Consider the following 23352-nt stretch of genomic DNA (forward strand, 5'->3'; position numbering starts at 1 on the left):
TATATCTTGTGCCCCTCACATCTGAGGTTAGTCCAGGGGAACATTTTATTTTTGTTGCAGAAATGACCTGAGGAAGTTGTACATTGATTTGGTTTATACGCTGTTAGAAAATGCAACTACTCATTTGACAAACTTAAACAATAATCTACAGCTACAAATATTAATAAGGTCTGTTCAGCAGTCACTACCCTCTTTATTGTTAAAAAAACAAAAAAAAAGAGCAAAACCCAGTGTGCCAGAGCAACACCTGTATCGTGAATAAAAAAGTAAAACCACTACTATTCAACGACACCCTCTTTATTCAAAAATATATATCTATGAGACATTTCAGAATATACTGCTGTCACAAATAGCAGCCTATATGTCTAAATTCCTAAATCAATTAATATACAGATTTAATCTTTTGTTAAAAAAGGACGCACCTCAGGGAAATCTGTTTTAACCTTGAGAGAATGTTAACCCACTTCACCAGAGGCCCTTTGCCCCAAAAGTAAAACAAATAAAATTAAAAACCATGAGACTTCTTTTAAATTAAGCAAAATAAAACACACACATATATTTGGAAAAAAAAAATCAAAACATTTCAATTAAAAAAGAAAAAAGACATACAACTTTCTCACACGAGATCTGCCCAGAACAACAGCATGAGATGTCAACACGTCCACATTTTTTATAACAGCTTTTTTTTTTCTGTCTTATGGATACATATTCAATCCATAGTCAAAACAATAACTGGTTAAAACCACCTCAGGGTAACTCCATGAATTGATACAGGACAGAAATTAATCTTTTTGTTTGGGTTTGATTGGGGGGGGGGAAGGGTGGTTTTTTGCAAAAGCAAAAAGAATGTACAGTGCTTTATCTAAATATCGTTTGGACCATAAATGGTTGTACGATCAAACCAATTCATGGAAAAAAATAGTTTTACCACTAGAAAATTTCCTGTAAACTAAAAAGAAAAGCACATTTCTTGGCTGGGCAGTAAGGATGCAAGAAGTTTCTTTAAAAAAAAAAAAAAAAAAAAAAAAAAAAGACAGTGAAGTGTCAGTAAGAAAAAGCACACGAGCTTTTTAACAATTAAATGATCAAAAATGTATTATTTGCTTTAACTGAATGCTGAATAGCCTACTGAATACCCTGTAAAATAAATTAATGCGAACACAGAACAAGATTTGCATTTCTGTAGGTTTCCTCTCATGTCTTTGAGAACAGCAGCTTAAGACTATAGGGAGGCACAAGCACAGCACATCACTTTGACTAATTTCAGCCTCTGTGTTACGGAGCCTGTGTTGTCAGATCAAGTGTTTCCAGAAACTTAAGGTGTTTTAGAGTGACAGATAAATTTAAGCAGAATTGTTATCCAAATTGGAATGCTTTTCAGTGATCAGAATCCAGCTTGATAGACCTAACACACAAACCGAAATTTAACTACACCCACGGCAGCTAAAACATTAGCTAGCAAATTAATGGAATTAAGAGTATTTTTAATTTTCTTTTCCCCCTAATATTAAAATCAACTCACAATAATCTGTGACACAAAATTAAGTACATCCTAATATCTACATGCATGGACATGGCACATGTGCATGCAGGGTATGTGCATACATGTGGGTCTGTCTTCTATATAAATATTTATAACACATTTAACTTCTGCTCATCAAATAAAATCACTAAAGCTACAGAGAGCAGACAGTGCTTGGCACTGGGATAGCACCAGTTGCAGTCCACCATTCCAAGCTCTCAGGTAAACCAGAGCTTCTGTGACCATTTACGTTTGTATAATGAAGAAGAAAAATGTGGTATAAATCTAAGGTAGCGAGAACAAAATTTACTTCCACTCTTGTTTAGGTAATATCCAGTTCTGCATTGCTCAGCAGAGTATAAATTACGGAGCTCTCTAATTCACAAAGAAAAGCTGTTTATTTTTATTGCCTGTGGTGAGTTTCAATTTATGTTCATGCCAAATAGGAACTATCTTTTATGTCAGGCCTAAAACAGTATGAGGAACTGTAGATTTAAGGAAAAATATTTGTGCTATTGTTCAGTAGACGCCTTCATCTTTCACTGACATGGTACAGTACCTGCATACACACACACACGCACCCCTATGAAGCCCACTAGCCACTCTACTGCTTTCAGATATGAGGTTCAGAAACCCAACTAAAACAGACAAGACATTCAGAAATAATACAATACTTTTACAGAGGAAAATGTTATATGGTCAACATTTCTTTGAAAACTTTCCAGATATATACGTACATGATTCCCATGACTTTTGTGGGGGTAACAAGTGCTAAGAGCAAACAAACTAAAGAGTATGGAAAAAATATGAAAAAAAAGTTTGCCTATTATATGGACTATCCCCACTCCCTTCAGAGCTCACAACAGCTCACTCTTCATCCTCCCCTCAGTGTGAGCCAGTGTACACAGAGAGAGTGTGAGCATGAGCAGCCAAGAGGTTCAAAGCAGGGTCTGCAAGTTCCTTCCTACGGTAGATCTTGGAAGACTGGATTTCAAGCCAACACCAGTCTTCTTACTTTTGCTGGTAATAATGGAAACTGGGGGACATCATTTGTTCTAGTCTGTTGAAAACAGGTCACCAGCAGATGGCAGAGGTGCCAGACCTCCTGTGACATTGGGCAGCAGTGACAGATCTGGAAGGCTCTGGATGTGGGACTTCAGCTCCTTGCGGACCTGGGTTACCCGAGCAAGCTTCTGTTTATATTCCTAAGGAAAAGAAGAGAGAAGAGACCAAAAATTAAAAACAAGTTAATTTACAGTGCTTTTAGCTAAGCTAAGATTATTTTCTAGGTGAGAATTCTGAGAAAAAGTAGCAAGGTACTGGCTTCCTCTGAGCCACTGCTGGCATGGCACACCTGGCATCTGCACCCAAATTCATAACCTGGTATCAGTGGGAGGTCCACAAGCTTTGGCATCCCACAACCCTTATTCTCGATGTGTTACTTCAACAGAAAGCATGCAAAGGCTCAAAAATTTGCACCCACTGGAGCCTGGTACAATATTTGTTAAAACTGTCACTATATAGCTGCTCTATTCTTATGTTCTTCCCTGACAACTGACTTTTGCCCACAGCCAACGGAGGAACACTGACACACCGCTGTTCAGATACATCCCACTGACGAAGGCAGCAGGATGAGGAATACCAGAGGTATTACTATTTTGCTGAAATGCTCCCCCCTCCAACTTGAGGAATTCTGAATATTCAGATAACCAGATATTCCCTTTTCAGTCATTAAATCTAAAACAAATGTTTGTTGTGAAATACGGTCTCCTCTTCTTGCCATCAGACAGAAGACTCACGTTAGCACCCACAACGGCTCTAGCATTAGGCTGGCACGTTAGCAAACACAGAAATAAAGAAGTGTGTGATCACTAAACGTAGATCAGAGAAAGGTACATGCACACTAGGTTAAAACCAAGCAAAATTCACTCGCCAAAGTTTTCAGAATTCTACTACAAAGAGAGAAAAGCAGTAAGTTAAAGACCCCTAACGAAACTTGCAAGTATTTTTTTCCCCACAAATGACATTTGGATTGAACACTCAAACTCCCGTTTTACATCCAGTTCTCCTCACAGTTTTTATAAACAATCTGGACACAGGACCCAAATGCACACTAAGCAAGTTTGCAGATGATGCTAAATGAGGAGCTGTTGACTCCCTTGAGAGTAGAGAGGCCTTGCAGAGAGATCTTGACAGATCAGAATGCCGGCAATCACCGGCTGCAGAAGTTCAACCAGAGCAGGTGGTGGATTCTGCACCTGGGACGGGACAGCCCTGGGTCTATGCTCACACTGGGGAACAAGAGGCTGGAGAGCAGCCCCATGGAAAGGGATTTGGGGCTCCATCGGGCAGCGAGCTGCAGGAGTGGCACCCCGGGACAAAGACAAAGCTGTCAGAGAGCGACAGGACCCGAGGGAACAGCATGGAACTGCGGCAGGGGAGGGTCAGGAGGGTGTTAGGGGAAGGTTCTGCACCCGGAGGTGGTCGGGCACTGAACAAGCTCCCCAGGTCACAGCACCGAGCTGCTGGAGTTCAGGGAGTGTTGGGACAGCGCTCAGACACGGGGTCTGGGTTTGGGTGGTCCTGTGCAGAGCCAGGAGTGGGACCTGGTGATCCTGGGGGGCCTGTTCCAACTCCAGATAATTCTATGGTTCTATGACATTTCTACCCATTCTCAGAAGCCTCTACAATCTAAAAGAAGCCAGGTAACAGGGATCTGTGCTTCATAATGAGAAGACAGAGGAAGAGTTTGGACCCTGAAAATGAAAGAAAGTATGTTACCTTGTTAAATTATGTTTAAAGGCAGTTTAAGAACAGGCAAACATGTACTCAAGTTATCTAATATAGAATCTCAATTAAAGATTGATATTTGTATCATTTTCAACGTTCTGAACTATTTTGAGTTATGTGTTTGGAATCACAAAACCAGCTGTTTAAATCATTATAAAAACAGTATTACATCATTTCTTCTCAAATGCACCACCTTTTACTTAATTAGGCATGTCATTTGGCAGGGGGCATCCCCAGAATGCAATAAACAATGAAACTAAGAAAAAAAGTACATAAAATGTTTCCATAAAGCCAGTTGTAGCATTAACATACTTTATTTCTTAGTTATCTGGCAAAGAGAAGACAGTTTACCAGAGAACAGAATTTCATCTTTGAAGATCAAATAAAACTGGGTGCACATTTAATCAAAATGTCTTTCTGAAGGGTTTACAACTTTAATCCAATCTTTCTAACCTTCTCAGTGATGGAAATTCTCTTCACCTTCTCCCAAATATCAAAGCGAGCAGATCCTGCAGGGTTACAAGCAATGAGTTTACATTCTCTTTGTTTCATTACTTTGAACTAGAATAGTGAGAAGCAAAACTGATTGCAACAACTCAGAACGCACCTGGAACAGCTATGTAAATGCATGCTGTAAATTCCCAGCCAGCCCCAAATAAGAATATCCTTCAACGGCCTATTTCAAACTTATGTCCTACCAGAAATACCTTCTTACTTTGAACAGTCTTTTGTACATATGATGACAAAAAATTCAAGTCACCGTGAAAACCACATCTGTGCAATTCTAAGCAATTCTGCCTTACTAGTTGGTTAATGAAGGCGTTAACTAGCCTACACAAAAGTTTTGGTTAAAGCAGGAAGGCCTAAATCCTTTCAAGAAAAAAAAAACAAACTCACAACAAAGTAGCACCAGCCTCCAATACATTAAACACTGGCTCAGAAAAAGGTCACTATATTCAGGAATGGAAACAATGTTCTAAGGGAGTAATCCAGGAACCAAGATTTCCTAGAAGAGATGAACGGTTGCTGGACAGATCTGATACACAACGCAGACTGTGGTGGGGAGCTGTCTCCTTTGTGCTTAACACTTTCCACCTGCTCTGGTGCTGAAACGTGCTGACAACCACGGGGCGGCAAAGGAGAGGCTGGGCAGCACCACTGGGCCAGGGGCTGCTGGCGGAGCTGAAGCCCCCGGGGGGCACAGAACGGGCACAAGACAGCGAGCTGAAGGCAGGGTGTGAGAGACAGAGCCCAGACACAGCCACAGCTGCCGGGCTGCTGCCCACTGAGGTCCCTCTGTGACATGGAAGCAATGCTACCAGCAAGGTGTCACCCTGGATCCTGTTACCTGCGCAGGCACAGCAAGGCACGCTCATCTGGATTTGCCATTTGTCATCTTCAGGAGCACACGTAAGGATCAGGGACACGCAACCTCCTTTCAGGCTCAGGGGCTTTTCTTTTTCCACAACCCAAGCTGTGGCCAATTCTGCAACACAGACTCTGGAAGCAAGTTTGTCATTAACTGCCTTACGTGACAGGCTTTGAAACTGCACACTGCAGATTTTGCAGATTTCTGCATGAAGTCCACCTAGCCTAGAAACACCACCCAAAAATGAAGTGCACTTAGAAGAAATCACTGCTTTCTGAGGTCTTGGTTTGTCCTCCGTGAGTCTAGCTAATTGCCTTGCTGCATAGTAGGCTTTTATTAAGATTAATGGTATTTGGATGCTATTTGCCTTTTTTAGGCAAAATAATGAGATCTTTGCTGTAAGCAGGACTTTGATACAGAAAAACTGGCACTGTGCCACATGAATGCCTTCACTAATCAACGTTCCCTCTCAGTCTGCTGGATTCTACATACCCACTGTCCAAGTGAATTAGATGCTCAGTCCTTGAAACAAACAAAATCAGAATTAAACACCCCTGAATGAACCTGATGGAAGCGTTTCATTGAAAAGCCACCTCACTAGAACACTATAAAACTGGCTGATGTCAACATGACAGGAAAAAAAAAACAGCATTCTCCACGTCAGTTATAACCAACCAAACCTCACAGAATGCAAGTTTTAAAGGGCTTGTCTGCAAAGAGAGGAGACACCATTTTGCCTTGTAAGGAAACCCTACAATCCTAGGGGCAGGAGCAGTCTCAGTCAAAAGAAGGCAGCTGACAAGCATTTACACAAAAATCAAGAGAAGAGAACAGGAAACAAAACATGAATTACCCACAAACTTGCTTATTTCTATCCAAACCCAACTGCACAGAAGTGAAAGATGAGACACTTCTGAGGTCTGATCCAGAGCCCAAGGTCCTCAGGCAGAGTTTGGATGCTAGGAAACCGCCTTCCTCCTCACCCCACGCCCACAGGCATGACTGAGGCTCACAGCTGGGAGTACAGCTATACCCTGACTCACTCCTCACCACCTTAATCAGGCAGTGCAGTCCCACGAACTGCAGCACACCACTGTCTGGGTGTTCCTCTGCACAGCCCTCTTGCCCCAGCAGGGTGCAGAGCAGGAGACCTCGCTGCCGCCTGGCTCCCACAGCCACCTCCTGCTCCTCGCACGGGTGCCAGACGCTGCCACTTGTTTCCTGGGCAAAAAACGAAAACTTTGACATTTGTTCCCTGCATAGACCACTGGAATTAATCCGCCACGGGCCAGAATTCTTGTCTGCAAGGAAACAAAGACATGGCAACAGTGACATGCAACAAAAACCTAAGCACTGGAAGCAATACAACAACAAATTGCATGTTAACCTGCAGAACTAAAATATAGTTCAAGAAAGCATGTTGTGCAGGGTAGTCCAGAGAACCCGGAGACCGCTGAGGTACTTCACCCTTCGAGATGCATTAGCAAAGAGGATTTGGAAATTCATGTGGGCACGGCTCAAACACCTCAAAGATGCCTCAGAACCATGAACGTTAAGGAAAGCCCAAAAATAAGAACACCCACAGCTCTAAGCAAGATTTTAAGTCACAATTTTTCTGGTGCAGTGAACTATCAAAAATATTCCTCTAGCCTGGATTTTACATACATGATGTTACACTGTTCTTTTGTATTTATATTTGTATGTATACATGCATACGCCCCCATATACACCACAGCATGTTCCTCACGTCATCTTTTTACAAACAGAAGACATATGGAAGGCCTGCAGAAAAAAAACCTCAGCACCACTGGCTGCAGGCCAAAGCAAAATGACCTGACCTGTCCTGAAAGCACATGCTCCTCTCCCCTTTTCTTCTTCTCCCCATAAGACTGAAATGCCCACCTTCACCTACTCTGAACTTTCTGTTGTCAGCAGTTATTTCAACCAACCACCAGGCTTCCAGGATTTGCCATGTTCTAGCACTACTTTCACTTGATTCTTCTAGTCCCACCTATTTAGCTGACTTAATTCCAGTCATTTGGTACAGCATCATGGGAGTGCTCTCAGATCTCCCCCACATTTCAGCTCTTACACAAACTGATTCCCTGGATTTTTTCTATTTGTCTGCCATGCATTTACAAAGAACAGACCAGCTTCATTTTCCCCTTATTCTCCAATCAAATCACCACAATCTTTTTTTCAATAAAGCAACCCTAATTATTACACTTTCAAGTTTTCAACCACACCCTGGAAATTGCTATCGCAGACGCAGAGTTCGTACATAAGTTATGACCTCCAGGCTCTGTGTTAGATTTCTCCCTTCAAACAACCAGCGTTTCAGTGCTATGCTGTTTCAACCCTTACTCACGGCAGTCTTCATCTATGCTGCAGAGTAATTCATTGTCCAAGACCACTTTTCTCAGCATACTGTCCTCTGATAGTCAGCTTTGCTACAACCGATGACAAGAGCGCTGCCTCCCAGGGTTTTGGCATCACACAGTATTTTCAGCACTAGCTCAGTAGGCATAAACACACTGAGTTTATGCATATGCTTTGAGAATTCGCTGTGTTTCGTGAGGGATAGCATTAACAGGATTAGTGAACAACTGTAGCTCTTTATACAGCAAAAGCTGCTTTTCAACAGATAACGATTACCTACTTTCTTTACTATCACAGTGAAAGACTTCCCTGTGCATGCAAATAAAATGCAGCAATATCCGCAGTGATTTTTGAATCAGGCATTTACATATCTTAAAATAAAACCCTGAGTCACATTAACACCAGAACCCCCCATTCCCCGACTAGCAGCCCTGACTAGATTTGGATAGCCTTCTATCTGGAAGTGCTGTCTTGTTTGAGAGTTAGGAAACTCACTTCACAAGAGGCAAAACTTGAAGTCGATAGCACCAAAGATTCAGGGAGATATCTTGAGAGAGCAAGCCACTCAGTAGGAAGATATTTAAAATTAGAATGTTTAAAATTATTTCATTAAAAAAATGTTTGGGGTTTTAATACACTCCCTAATTGCTGCAAGAATTTTGATACCTCTATTAAAATTCTTATTAGCGCTACGAAGAAAAATCCAGGCCCTTATCAATTGCATTTCCATGAGAACATCAAACAAAACTGATAAGTAGATACGGCCTGCCCCATCGGTAACCAACACTTCCCATTATTTATTAACCCTCCTCCACTCAAGAACAACGGAGTGCTTTACTCAGGCAATATCCCTCAGCTAAGGTGTGAGATTTGACATGAATATGAGTTGTGCCTTCATGCTGAATAAATACCGGAGTTGCATTTCCTGCAAATGATTTTAGACTTCTACAGTACTAAGACCACCTTGTTTCAGCAGAATGACAGACTATCTTAACGATTCAATAAAATCATTCTTTAGTTTCCAACATTTTTTAATGTTTTTACTCAGAAGGGTACAAGCAACCCGTCCCGTTAGCACACACAGGGTTATTCCTATCAACAAAGCAGCTTGCTCAGGGAACTGCTAAATTTTCAGGATTCCATTTCTGCCTCTGCCAGAGTTACAGTTTTCAAGTAACAACAGTACCAACTTACCAACAGCACGTTTTCAAAAACAAACAAAAACCAACAGTTTCAGGTTGTGCACTAGGGAGTTTAATGTTGTACCAAGCCGACTCAAATGTATAGATGGATTGTTTAGGACTTTTGAAAACATTGCTGTGCATTAGGTTGCCATTAGCCTTTAAAAAATAAACAGCACTACGTATCACATTTTCATTTATGTATATAAAAATTAAAAAAGTTTCTATTAGCCAGGTGTCCTCCTTTCAGCAAGGAAAGGAAACTGACCCAAGATTTCCATTAGTATTCAGTGAATCTGTGCCAAAAAGTATGTTTTTACAGCACCTTTCTCATCCGTGTCTGAAAGTGCCTTTTAATGTCTCAATCATAAGACAGATGCTACAGTCAGAGAAATTCAAGCTAACCAAGCTAACAGAATTATTAACCATCAACTCTAATTCTGAATACAGCATCAGCACTTGTTTGGCTGATTTGGAAAAAATGTTGCTCTGGAAAAGCAATGTTCACAGTCAGAAGACATTCAGAAACTCCAGTATAACCACACATGACAAAGAATACATTCAAAATGAAGTTTACCTCGGAACAATGTTGCCTAGCTGTTGGAGAATTAGGTTTGTCATGACAGTAAACAGAACTTGCAATTGCTACACAGAGTCTCCTTCCAGAAGACTTTGTCCTCTACAGCAACTCATGTCCCACCCAGCAACAGCTGTTCATAATAATCAGCAGCCGACAGTGTAGAGGAAGCCCTTAATGTGTCGCCAAGGGGCAGTTTAACAGATGGCAGAGTGACATACAACCAAAATCATTAATTAAACTTCCATACTAGTCCCAGGGCGCAGTGCTGAAAGAACTTCCTCTGAGAAAGAGCGTTCAGATAAATGTCTGTCAGCTGCAGCCTGTGCACGCTCACTCTAGGGCTTGTAGCTGATGGTCAGCTCCAGCCATTTTTAGTCCCATTTTTAGTTTCATGCCCTCTTTACTCAAGGGAGCTATGGCAGGAAATGCAAGTCATCATCCTTTGGTATCAGCCCAATTTATATTCTACCATCGAAGCTGTAGGTAAAAGTGTCTGTTAAAGGCTGGGAGAGCTTGCTTAAACTGCATTGCTTTTATCAAGTAGAGGCTAGGAAGGCAGATGAAGAGCATGCAGTCATAAGGAAAAAAAAAACAACACACCAACCAAAGAAACAGCTGATTACGGCAAAGATCTTGGCTTCTTGGGAATGGGGGTTTCATTTGGAAATGGGGATTTCATTAAAAAATTAGTAGATCTGAAAGAAAAGCATCGTTAAATGAGCCTATTTTTCTTGATAGGTTTTTAAAGTTCTGGGCCTTCCAAAGTCGATGTGTAGTAAAACATTAATAGTGTGAACATCAGAACCAACGTTTTCTTCAAAGCTTTTACACCACTTTCCTCCCAGTTTTACTCCAAATGGAAACATAACACCTACAGTTATCGTCTTTTAGATACACACATGCATTTGGAGTCAACTGGGAGTATTTGGTGAGACAATCGGCTTGCCGGCGCTGGTTTCATCAGTACTCACTTCTAGTTTCTTCTCCTTCTCTGTCAACACATCCTTCTGATTCTGCGTGTACTCGATCAGCATGCGTGCCAGCTGGCGCCGGTCCTCCAGCTCTGCCGCCAGCCGGCCATTGTACTCCGCTAGCAACAGGCATGCTTCATCCACAGTCTTCGAAAGACGTTCGGCTGCCTCTTTGTCTACATGAAAAAGTGTTTGGTAATTTAGAGGACAAAGTTTAAAACCTTCTATCTTTGGAAGAAAGGCCACAATTCACCAACAACGCGTGCATTAACATTGCATTCAAATACACTTCTGGCTTGATAGGAAAATAAGAGTTCTAATCACAGGGGATATAAAGGAAATGGGCAGGACCAGAAACTCAAGAATGGGGGGTTTCAGACACTGACGCAATCAGGTGTGTCTTTTTCTTACAGAGATGTCAATGATATGGGGTGGGGAAAAGCTATGAAGTTATTCTCTATAACCAGGTTAATTAAACACTTCAGACTGTACTTCTGGAAATTAAATCAGATGGTATGCACATCCTAATTCCCCTTTTCTCTGAATAACTCAGAATGAATCAATACAAGCAAACATATGAATTGCACACCACTCTTCACAGTTGGACACAGTAAGATTATAATATAAAGGACTTTAAAAAAGTGACACATTATAATGCGTTCTGAATTAAACTACTTCTAGGAATAAAAGTCAAATCAGTTCAAGATTACTTTTCAAACAAAATTGCAAAACTCAGTTTAAATAAAGACTGACTAAATAAAGACTTATGGGAGTAGTGAGTTTCCTTTTCTGTACCAATCAACGAGTATGTGTGCACTAGGATAGCCTGATAACTCTCAAGAATATTTAACAGTCAAGGTGTTCAAAATCAAACACATCCATTTGAGAACTCTGGCCATATTTCCCTTACATTCTTGCAAAATGCTGTTGACATTATCTGAGCACAAAAATCTTGGTACATGCAGGAAAAAAAACGTAGATAAGCTTAATTTAAAATCCTATGAAGTAAAATCAATATCCTTTAATTAGCCAAGAACTACAAAGCAAGGACATAAAAGCAGAAGTTTTCTCCCTGTATACTGTAGTTCTTTAGAAATCAAGGATTGTCTTATGGTTATTCTTTGGACCCATTTCTCTTCCAGTTTCATACCTGTAATTTTCTCCAGTAACGAAACGTCTTGAACTTCCTGAGGCAGGGAAGCAATTTTTTGCCGCACTGTTGCGTCTCCTGATGCTGCATTTTCCAAGTCTTGTAGGGCTTTGATCAAATCCTCAGTCTACAAGGCAAGTTAGCTAACATTAAAACCAGGTTAACTGCTCTGCCATTTCCTGTGGATGCAGCCACTCCACGTGAAGTCACCTACTTTTAAAACCAACCATTTTCAGAATATTTTTTTGCAAGTGTCTTTTCAACAGGTGCTTCCTTACACAGAGGATATTCACTTAGTTTACAATATTCTAGTGTTTGGTGACTTATGCATAATTGGAGTAGGACCACCTTTTTCAAGAACCTGCAGTGAAAAACCTCTCATTCTATTGAAGAGACCATTCGAGACAAAGCCTAGAAGTACACTACACCATCAGGCCAGTCTGAGGCACAACCACCTGATTTTCGTGTAGCATAAAATGGGGACTTTTTCTGTTAGCCAGTCATCTTTTTGCAGAAATGCACCCTGTTGTTAATTCCCACAGGTGCATTACAACTTGGAAAAAAACAGCTCTGTAACAGTCCAAGTAAAACTGTGTCAAATGTCTACTGCTACAAGTTTTAGAATTTCGTAACTGGTTACCAACCAGAACTACAGCTACGATGAAACACATTGCTGTTAAAGCACACTTCATACTGCCCTGCTTTTGCAGAGACATCACTATCCTCTTTTAGCAGAGCTGGGTCATTGGAAGCACGCTACAATTAAACTACACTCCACTGTATCCCCTCAATTTCAGTTCTCAAACGTTTTAATGCATTATCAGCTTAAATGAATACACTCAAAAAAGATCCTAGTTTAGAAGAACATGGATGAGGACAGCATTAAGAGCACCTCCCCTGACCCAACACATTTCCTCTACGCTCTGGATTTGTGAGGGGAGACTCCATAAGCAGAAATAAAAAGCACTCCATTTCTTCGTTTAACACAAGGTTTTTGTATTTGGAATGCTTGCCCTGTAAGCAACACTGTCGTTTAAACAGCATTTCAGTAGTTAGTTTGAAAAACTAATAAAAACACTGAAAAAAAATCAAATAAATATTTACAGGAGTCTTAGTTTTATCTGAACATTAGGGCCCATTGCCTCATAGTTGCTACTAATTTGCAAACTACTAATGCTTTCCAACGGTAACAAATACAATGTTTATCATCGAAAGAAACCATAAGCTGTAATGCATCTGGAGGTAAAAAACAACAAAAAACTCACTCATTTCTTTGACAACCATGATTTATTTTTATTTTTCAAAGTTTACAGTCTACCAGATGCATTGTGTAATTTTTTGCATCCTTCTCAAATAGACAATGATTTAACGTATGTTCATTTTGCAGCCTTAAATGGTCAGAATGATCCTCTCACTCCTATTATTTCCACACCACTCAGCCTCAAAAAAGTCTTCAAAACTGATTTTCATAACCAACCTCCATAAAAATCTATCAAGGGTTGAGCTTTCTAATACACACCTGGAGAGATATGTCCTACCCACCCACCCCACCCTCCCAAAAAATAACATTCTGTGTTACGGCTTTGGGAGATTACACTCGGAACTTAGAAATAATTAAAAATATAGTTTGTTCTTCTAGCAGTCCTTTGAGATTCTTTACCGGTAGCAATATTCAGACCTTAGCTTGGACTACATGAAATCACTCAGAATTGGCAGTTTCAACATGAAAAAAGAAACTGTTCCATGTCACACTGGTGCCTCAACCCCCAACTGAACTTCTCCATTAAACATTTTACTTGTTGGCAGCTCCACCTTGTGGTGGTACCACACAGGAGGTGGCTTTCAGAACTCCCACTCTCCACCCATCCCACATACCAGCAGTGGCCCAGCACTAGGGTCTTGGGGTGAGTAGCTCCCAGGGTAATCGTCATCTTCCTCCTCTTGTATTTGCTGGAAAGTCCGCTTTAAAGACTTCTTCTCCTCTGCAACTGAAGACACACATAAGCAACTCATTTGGATACCAGATCTGCCCACCACAACCATCTCTGCTTCCAACAAAGTGTACCAGGTGCTCTGATGGTAAGGCTTCTCTAAAGTGAAAGATGACCACAGATGGACTCTAACATTGGCATCATACTCCCAATAATCAAATAAAAAACAGCAAGAAGAGGCTGATTTTGCCCACACAGGTATCTCTTAGCATGCATGCACTCTAACTACAAGGATACAGTCTTCGTATCAGCATGCACTGTACACAGCTTTCTGTCTTCTACAGTGGAAGTAGGGAAGCCAAGGAAATGCCCTAGCTTGTCAGTAAATGGCAGGCCTTCAACGCTGCTCGGATTCCCTGGTTAATACCAACCATGAAGGAAAGGATTTTCTACCAGTAGAAATGAAGCAAGGACCTAGGATACATATGGACAGAAGAATTTCAGGTTGTTTTTTGCACCAAGCATATGCTCACTGTAGTCCCACAATCAACTGAATAGCTGCTGGTTATTCACCCTTTTGCTCTTCCATCAAAACAGACTTCAGAAGAGCTTTGTCAAACTAAAGCTCTGTAGCATGGTGTGACAGCAACAGCAATTATGGGCTGAGCATGAACCAATCTCCAAGGCAACCTCTAACACTTCAGAAATAAATTCCATAAAGCAAGACAAAGTATGAATGAACCCTGGTATACCATATCTTAGCTTGAAAGAGAAGACAGTTCATTTAATGAGTCAGAAGTCTTAACACTGCCCTTGATCCAGTTACAGAGCCTGCAGAAGACAAACCATTCTCCAGACTTGCCACCACAATTCGTAAGAGTTGGGATAAATTGGAAAAAAAAAAAAAAAAAAAAAAAAAAGCTGAGGACAGAGTCCTGAGAACATCTCTCGAATGGAATCAGATCTCACCAGGATAATCGTGGAGTTAAAGAGAAACAAACTGAACAATCTGTATACACTTTGAACCACAGGAAAATCCAAGATCGCTTAATTCGACACAAAATCAGTCTGCCTAGATAATAAGGAAGCATAGAAAGGTGTCTTTAATGCCAAATTTTGTGTGCCTTGTCAGTTGGGACACATCTGAAAAACATTATTTTAACGGAGGGAAAGTCAAAGGAAATCCTGCTCACATGTGAAAATGGTGAATGACCTTCATGAGACAAATATAAATGCATCCATCAGAGAACATATTAACTCATTGGAAGGCAAAGAACCACAGAAAACAGTTATCTTCAACCAAAATAATTTTAACATACACTACATACACTAGAGCAAAGCTGCCTAGGCTAGGAAAACCAACAGTCTACCTACTGCATGCACACAGCTGATGAGGAGTGCTTCGTAACGTGGCCAAGAAGCAGGACATCGGATTAACAAGAGAAATAGCCATTGGACAGAGGTACAGAGCTGGACAGAAGATGTGCAGACAGCAAAATGGGCAAACAGAGCGCATGAAGTTCCACAAGCCAGTGCCATGTGCCATCAGTACTTACACACACTGATAAGTGCACTTGTACGCACTTAGCACAGAGTAATTAACCAACAGAAGATAAACACACGATAACCAATATAGGAACGCATGACCACAGAGAGCACAGAAGAGAAAACATGAATGAGAATTGGGATTCAAATTGCTGAAGAACTGTTCCTGCTGTGCTGCCAGCTGTCCTACCACGAGACACAACTTGATGCTCACTTATGACTAACAGAGGATCAGGCAGTCTGCTGAATTCCCCGTCTCAATGAGATCCAATGAGTGGGATTGGAAAGGCCTTGCAGCAGAAGGGAGGTGCACGAGCACCTGCACTCCTGTGCGCCAGCAGCCAGAGTGCCCAAAAAGCAGCCTGGCCCCAAGCATGCTAAGGGCAGCCAAGGGACTCGGCAGCCAGAGGAACAAGGAGCACAGAGCGAGCAGGCAGCTCTGGGGCACGAGTCAAATGAGGCTGACGTGGACTGTGTCATCCCTGGCACTGGTAAACATGGGCAGCAGAAGACCTCACTGAAGAATCCTGCGAACACCATCTCTATCTCATAAAAATAGGGGAAAAAAAAAATTCTACTTTCAAACTCAAGTGCACATGACAGAAAGGCACCACTGAAATATAATTTACACCGGCATCCTGCTCTAACATACCCTGCCTGGGTGGCAGTCAAAAGTCTACGAGCCAGAAGTAATTTAACTGCTGCTACACATCTGAAAGAGCCTGTCAAATCCAGCAAGAGAAGAGGAAAGAAACATTAAGAGCATCTAAAACTGATCAGAATTCAGTGGTATATAACAGCTTCTGAAACAATCAAAACACCCTTGGAGAAGACGGACAGCTTCTTCCAGGAAAATCAAGAGAACACTCCTGACACAAAGAAGATAAAGAAGCCACTACCGGAGTGGAAGTCAGCTCTCCTGCTTCCTTTGGGGTCTTCTTCACAGCTGAGAAACTGAACTGCTCCCTAAAAGCCTTCAAAGAGTGAAGCACCTTTTTTTCTCCACAGTAACTGACAAGTGCTGACATAACAGCTCTGCAGTGCAATGCCAGGTATTTGTTGATCTTGTTGCTGCTGTGGTGTCAGGAGCATCCAGAGAGAATCGTACGGGAATTTCTCCACCAACTCATTTTTCAGTCTTCAAACTGTATCTGGTGGCTTGAGAAAGCTTATAGTGTCAAATACTTTAGTGACAAAGTGAGTTTTCCTGTAAGCTGCAAAGGGGGAGATCTTCCCACCTAGGGTCTTCACCGCGCTTTCATTTCTTGCCACTACTTTTAGTTGTAAAGAAGCTGCTTTGATTTGACTGCAGGATCAAATTCACGGTAAAGAGGAACTGACTGTGCAATCTGTGTACACGTATTCAAAAGGAGAACTAGGAAGTTGAAACTTTGTTCTAATAAAAACATTAATATTACGTTTGTTTGGACTTTTTTTAATCTCAAGGTAATATGAAAGGAACACATTGTCTTTACTCATGAGCACTCGGTTAAGCTCATTTCCTCATTCAAGAAGCAGCCAAACCACCTGTAAGGAACTCCTGATGCAAGCTGTGCATTTCACTGGAGGGAACTACACAAGGGGTTCAGATTTTTTATCTAAAAAAAAGTCAAGCAGCCCTTAATTTACATGACTTATCCGCCTCAGTTACACCGTGTGACTTTTCTGACAGTGATGCATAGAGCTATGTGGCAAGCTGCATGAGCAGAAAATCGTCTACAGGCAAACGCAGTGACCCCACTACATCAGATACGCTGTTCCTACAACAGGCAAACCTGTAAGACCTTCCAACTATTTTAACCCTTTTTTTTTTTCCTTGCAAACATCACTGCTGGCCCCCCTCTGATGTTCCTCTCCACATTTTAGCATGGCTCTTACTTCCTATGCCTGAATTTGCGATACAAGCGCAGACATCCCCGATGGGTAGCAGTGCAGTTCTGTGTTACACGGTGGCACTCCTACAACAGAGCACATTCAAGGACTTCCTTCATTGCCTATTACAATGACAAGAAAACATCAGCTATATAGATATTACCTAAAGGATTTTGCATCAAACCTCTAGAGGCCTAGCTTTCCCATGCTTTAAGATAAACGGGTTCTTCTCTTCCCTACTCCTTGTAAAAAGGAAACATTCCAAGAAAAATAAGATTGATGAGAAAGCAAATTCAAGCTTGATGAACACGCTCAATTGAAAACAAGATATCAATATTCAGAAAGTTCGTCTCCATGTCTATGCACATTTCCTTAAGTAACCTGAAGGACTGCAGAATGGCAGTAAGCTGTACCAATGAAAAATTAAAAACTGGGGAATAAAACGATTAGAAAGAGCCAATACTCTCAGCTCTCCACCTCTCTTAACGGCCAGCTTCATCATTCATTAAAACAATTCTGTTCTGCGGCAGGTATCCAGCAAGTGCCTCCAACTGACACCAGACACACATTTATCTGCTACTCCTCAAGCAAGCAGTGGGTTGCACCATGGAAACATGCACCAACAAGCGTTAAGGATGTCTTTCCTCACTGATTCAGGACTCTGCTTTAGTTTGGCAAGTTATAACCCCAAGTGTAACTGGTGCTCTGGAAGCAAAGCAGAGCCATCCTCGTCCGAAAGCAGCAGCTGGTGACCCAGTCACGTAAGACACTGCAGCATGAAACAAAACCACAGAACTAGCTGCACATGCTTGCTGCCATGTGTTAGGCTGGAGAAGAGAATGCTCCCTCATAACACCAGATACTCTTAAGATGCTTCAAAATTTTAACAGCATAGCCTTGCACCGATCTAAAATTACTAATGCTCCATATTTCTAAGCGACATCTCCTTGGACAAACATAAAAAGACAAAGTGAGAAGGGTTTTGGAGGAGTGGTACACCACCATTTTCCACTTTTATGACACACATTATGTCTGTAAAACAAGACATTATTGTCCATCTCACTCACGTTCGCCTGTTTGAAAACAGAATAGAGTAACCACAAAGCCTTTTGCAACACAGGCAGCTGACCACCAAACAAAAACCAGTTCATCTTAGAAAGCCATAAAAATCTCTTATGAAAATAGATCTTACGATTATGAAGCTAACTTGAAAACATGTCAGTCAAAGCAAAGAAAAAGTCAGGGGAACCCCGAGATTTTAAATTAAGAAAAAAATTTGAAGGTTTGTTTTTTTTAAACAATGAATTGACAAGAAGACTGCAATATTCACACTGCTGAGAAGCCTGAGCTGGTCTCTCAAGTAGAACACAGCACATTAATGTCTCCAATTACCCAGACAAAAACCTAAGATCCTTGCCAAGTCTAAGTGTGCACAAAGCAGTTATGCATTTTCATTGTTTTCCCGAAAGTTCCGTTACACTCGGTGTGAGCCTGATTTTGCATAAACAGCTTTAAGTTCTGAAGCTAACAGCGCAGGGCTGACTGATGCCATCAGCCCAGCAGCCGATGACACTGAGCAGCAGCTCATTGCCAACTCACCTGGCGGTCGCAGCTGTGCTTCTTGGACACATATCATGTTATTTAAATAAAAAAAGTGCAATTTACCTAGGTACCTTAATAAATCAAGGGTTTCAAACCCTCACAATCAGTTTAAAAAGAATTCTGGAACCTGAGCTCTGTCCTTCCACAACAACCAGCTGTCTTATGCACTGCACTCAGACAACAGCAAAAGACACAACCTGACCTACCTCACTCACAGCCCAGGCACGTCCCAGCCCTCCAGAACACGCTGCCCCTCTCCCACCACCGGGACAGCCCCGCTGCCCTGACACCAAAGGGACAACCCCTTCAGTCGGGTCAGCCAGTCCTCCCAGCACGTGAGAAGGAGGCAACGCTTTCTGAATGCAACACTTAAATTACATTAAGTTGGCAGATCTGTGTTGTAAGCTGCTAAAGCACCTATTCAGTAATTTTGCCTCAAGAAACATGCTAAAAAAAAACAAAAAAAAAACACAACTGCAGACTGAATATGGAGACATACATCTAAGGCTGCATTATTACCAACCTCAGCAAAAGGCTCACACTTATCTTGCTCGTTTTCACCAAGAACAGCCTAGGAGTACTTCACCAATAACTGTCTCACTAAGTACAGTACCCTACATGGAGCTGAGCAGAATTTGGTCAAAGCAACAGCCTGATTCTGGCTAATGTGAAGACACTGACACCACCTTTAGCTGCAGAGTAGACAAATACTCTCTTGACCAGAACACTTAGCTTTTAATGACCCTCACCTTCCACAGTTTAGGCATCACGCTGCTGCTCCCTGCTTGTCCTTAGGGTACTACCCATTAAATATCGTCAGTGCTACAGAAGTATGAAAGTATAGTAACCACAAGAAGTTTGCATTGCAGGAGACAGATATGAGAACCTGAATAATAAGGGTATAACCACAATGTTCTAACGATGTTAAATGATGAAAAAATATTACATTTCCTCCAAATGACTTCAGCTCGTAAAAGAAAAAAAGAGACCTGACAAGCTTCTGGGCATATATTCCAGCTTTCAGTATTTTATTATAATTCAGCAAGGGCTTTTTAATAAAACTATGTGAAATTAAAAATTAATATAAGAATGAAAGCACTAACAATATTGAATAAGCCAGTATAATAACCCCGCTGACTACTCTCAGACACTTAGAACAGAACATTAACTCTCAGGGTAGACACAACAGTTCTGCACAACCTACCTACTTCTTTTCACATCAAAAGACAGCCCTGGCGTATTCTGTCTGTCATACGCTTGTACACGTGCAGAGGCAGAAGTTACCTGCTGTTAAGCTTGCTGCCAGTCACCAGCCAACACACCTGCAAGCTGGAACAACGAGCCTGACAAAACCAGGCTTCTCTCAGACAATCCTGAAGGATCTCCATGACCAGCTCTGCCAGTAACTCAACTACAGTGGCCCAGAGCTTAATACCTCACTGCTAGTCTTTCAGTAAAGCATATACCAATTAAAGAAAAAATAAAAATAAAATAAACAGTAAAATACTCAACAAAAACAGTACATGTTTACCTTTAGTTTGGGGGCTATTGGAGTCTTCCATAGAAAGCTTCAGTTGTTGTATGAACTCGCTGCCATACACACTCCTTTCTTGCCAAATGTTAAGCAATCGTTCCAAGGGCTTTTTGCAGCCCTCATCTGCTTCTCTGTTCAAAAATTTAAAAAGTAATTATAGTTCAGCTGAAAAACATACAGAGTATTTTTAAGAGAGCATCTTCCAAGCTAGCATCTGCCTCCACTGCAGTGTTTGCAGTATGAGAGAGATTCTCTCATTGTCCGAGACAAACTGTGTAAAACACACTTGTGACCAGTTTCCCCCTTACTGGAACCAAAGGCAGCCTGAACGTGCCTCACCTTCCCTCCCCAGCGTGTGGGCAGAAGTTTTAAAGGAAGAAATTTGCTATCTTTCAGGCCTGCAAGAGTTGTAAAACATCTCCAAGTTGGCACGTTTACGATTCAGAGTATTAAACTTTAAACAGTTGTTTCAGTCCGTAACACCCCAATTAAAAGGCAGGTTGTTTGGATCATTAGGCACCTAAATGCACACCGAACATCAGACAGCCATCCAGAGCAGGGTACCACTAAATACACAGAACAGTGAAGTTGTTTAGTTGGGATAATAAGAATTATCATGCTATTTAGAGAACATCTTAACTGACGTTTGACAGGTTAGCTGTGTCCCTGCTTCCCTTTTAGGGATAAAATTCTTCCTTCCCCTAACAAGGAGGCCAGTGATCAGATAACCATTAAAACAAGTCATACAAAAACGAAACTATGCTCGAGCCCGAATACTGAGGAGGATGCTGTGACCTAAAATACCAGCTCTGCTTTAAAGGCTTCCAACAACAGGGCATTCATTCATTGAGGGGCTTCAAAAAACAGATGCAACCCTTCAGCTTCACTACCCATGCACAGAGCTGATAGATCTTTTGGCAACAATTAAAATAAAGCACACAGAAGCTGCATGCAAAGAATGTCTGCATGTCAATCAGTGCCTCACAGCTTTACAAGTTTCCCCAAAGAGAAATATTACCGCCACACAGCCCTAGGTGCAAAGCAGCCTGAACCTCGTCTCTACTAGAGACAAGGTTTAAACATCCCTGATATTTAAGAACACCCCTGATATTTAAGAACGCAGTTGCATTAAACTTTGAGTAACAAGAATGCAAACCTCTGGAGAGAAAAGCTGAAGAAATACGTAACACAACCACATACCTGGCAACGTGAGAAAAAGCATCCACAAGAACAGATTCAAATTCCCTCGTAAATTCGGGACCCTTCCTCTTACTGTTCTGGATGACATCATTTGCTAGATATAGGAAAGTAAGTTTCCTACTCGATTTTGCTGCGGAAAAAAAAAAAAAAAAAAAGATTCCTTTTACTTCTCACTTTTACCTGAAGTCATTAACATGATTTTCAAAGCTGCTTATAGGTTTTAGCCTAAAAAACAAAGGTCAAAATATTTCCATTTTACTATGGCAGGTCAGAGGTTTTCAAGTAGCTCTTGATCTCTTAACTTCTGCTGCCTTTTTTCCCTAAAATATTTATAAAATAAAGATGAGCTTAACGCTTTTTGGATGCAACACCTCAACTCCAAAGAAAACTGCAAGAATTAAACTTTAAGCACATAAAGATTAAAATGAGCTGTTCTAACCTACCAACAAATCAACACAACAGACATTTTTTATTACTTTGCTCCGGGGGGGGCGGGGGGGGGAAAGGTATAGAATTGCTTAATTCAGAACAAAATGAAATTGCATGAGAACGCTATTGCAGAGACTCGAGTGTTTTTTCCAGACAGCGCCGTGCAGCTCCACCATCCCGCCTCTCCTCATTCCCTAACTTCCCTCACCTTCCCACCACCAGACCCTATTTCCCCACAGGCAGAAGCCTCGGCAGACCCCCTTCTCACACCCTTCTCCAGCGCACAACGGCCAGGAACACGCACACCTGAGAGCAAATAAGAGCCCTTAACTCCACAGCAGGCCCCACCGAGACCTTTCAAAAAGTCACTTGATGGAAGTGGCCCCAATTAACAAACGCATGGAAGTGAGCCCGACCTGAGCCTCCCACAGCACCGTGAGCAGCTGTAGACACGGGGTTAACGCTGCCGGCTGCAGTGAGCGGTGCCCGAGGTCGTGTCACAGCCCCCCCGGGGAGCCCCCAGCCCTGAGGGGGGCACGGGGCGAGCCTCAGAGTGCTCCTGGGCGCCACCACCCCAGCCCTGACCGCTCCCCACCGACCGCGTTTACTTGGCTTAACCCTGACCTGGTTAGCAGAGCTCTCCAGTAGCTAAATAACGAAAATTTAAAGAAAATGCTGGATCCAAAGGCAAACCAGCCACCCAAACACGGGGCTGTTTTACCCGAAGGCACCGCGCATCCGTCGAGGCAGGCCCCGGCCCCAGCCCCGGTTCCCCTCGCGCTGCCCGGCCGGGCCCGGCCCCGCTCCCCGCCCACCTTTGCGGAGCTCCCGGTGCCAGACGGAGACGATGGGCCCGGCGTGCTTGCGGTGGTGGATGAGCCACAGCGACAGCGTCTGCACGCTCTGCTGCGAGTTGCTCAGCTCCGACAGCTTCTTCTCCAGCGCCGACTCGGAGAAGGACGACATGATGATGATGATGATGATGATGATGGTGATGGTGGTGGTGGCGGTGGCGGCCGGCCCCGCGCGGGGCTGCTGGGCCCGGGGGGCGCGACGCGGCCTCACCGAGCCCCTCAGCGCCGCCACAAGATGGCGGCGCGGCCCCTCCCCGGCGGGTCGGAGGGCGCGGGGCTACGGCGCGCCGCGAGGGAAGGGGGGGAGAAGCACAGCGCATGCGCGGCCTCTCTGGCTGGCCCCTCCGTCCCGCTGTGACAGGCAGCGCATGCGCAGTGCGAGCGGCCGCGACTTTTCTGGCGGCCATGGCCCCGCAAGGCCCCTTCGGGCGCTTTGTGGCGCT

The 23352-nt window shown here is 42.6% G+C and overlaps 1 protein-coding gene across 2 annotated transcripts; it reads right to left on the minus strand.

Annotated features, from left to right (window-relative positions):
• Positions 1–281: 281 nt before the first annotated feature.
• RPRD1B (regulation of nuclear pre-mRNA domain containing 1B) lies at positions 282–23145 on the minus strand. Of its 2 annotated transcripts, none has more exons than XM_084296910.1 (7): positions 22871–23145; positions 21627–21756; positions 20424–20557; positions 13818–13924; positions 11943–12069; positions 10793–10968; positions 282–2727 (listed from the first exon to the last, which is right to left on the minus strand). In XM_084296910.1, exons 1-7 carry the CDS (start codon positions 23019–23021, stop codon positions 2578–2580), a joined length of 975 nt encoding a protein of 324 aa, XP_084153036.1. In that variant the 5' UTR covers positions 23022–23145; the 3' UTR covers positions 282–2577. The 2 variants fall into 2 exon arrangements, with proteins under 2 accessions (XP_084153036.1, XP_084153035.1); XM_084296909.1 differs by having other exon boundaries at positions 13818–13930.
• Positions 23146–23352: the final 207 nt, after the last annotated feature.

This window comes from Netta rufina (genome assembly GCF_964035555.1).
Source record: "Netta rufina genome assembly, chromosome: 16".
NCBI lineage: Eukaryota > Metazoa > Chordata > Aves > Anseriformes > Anatidae > Netta > Netta rufina.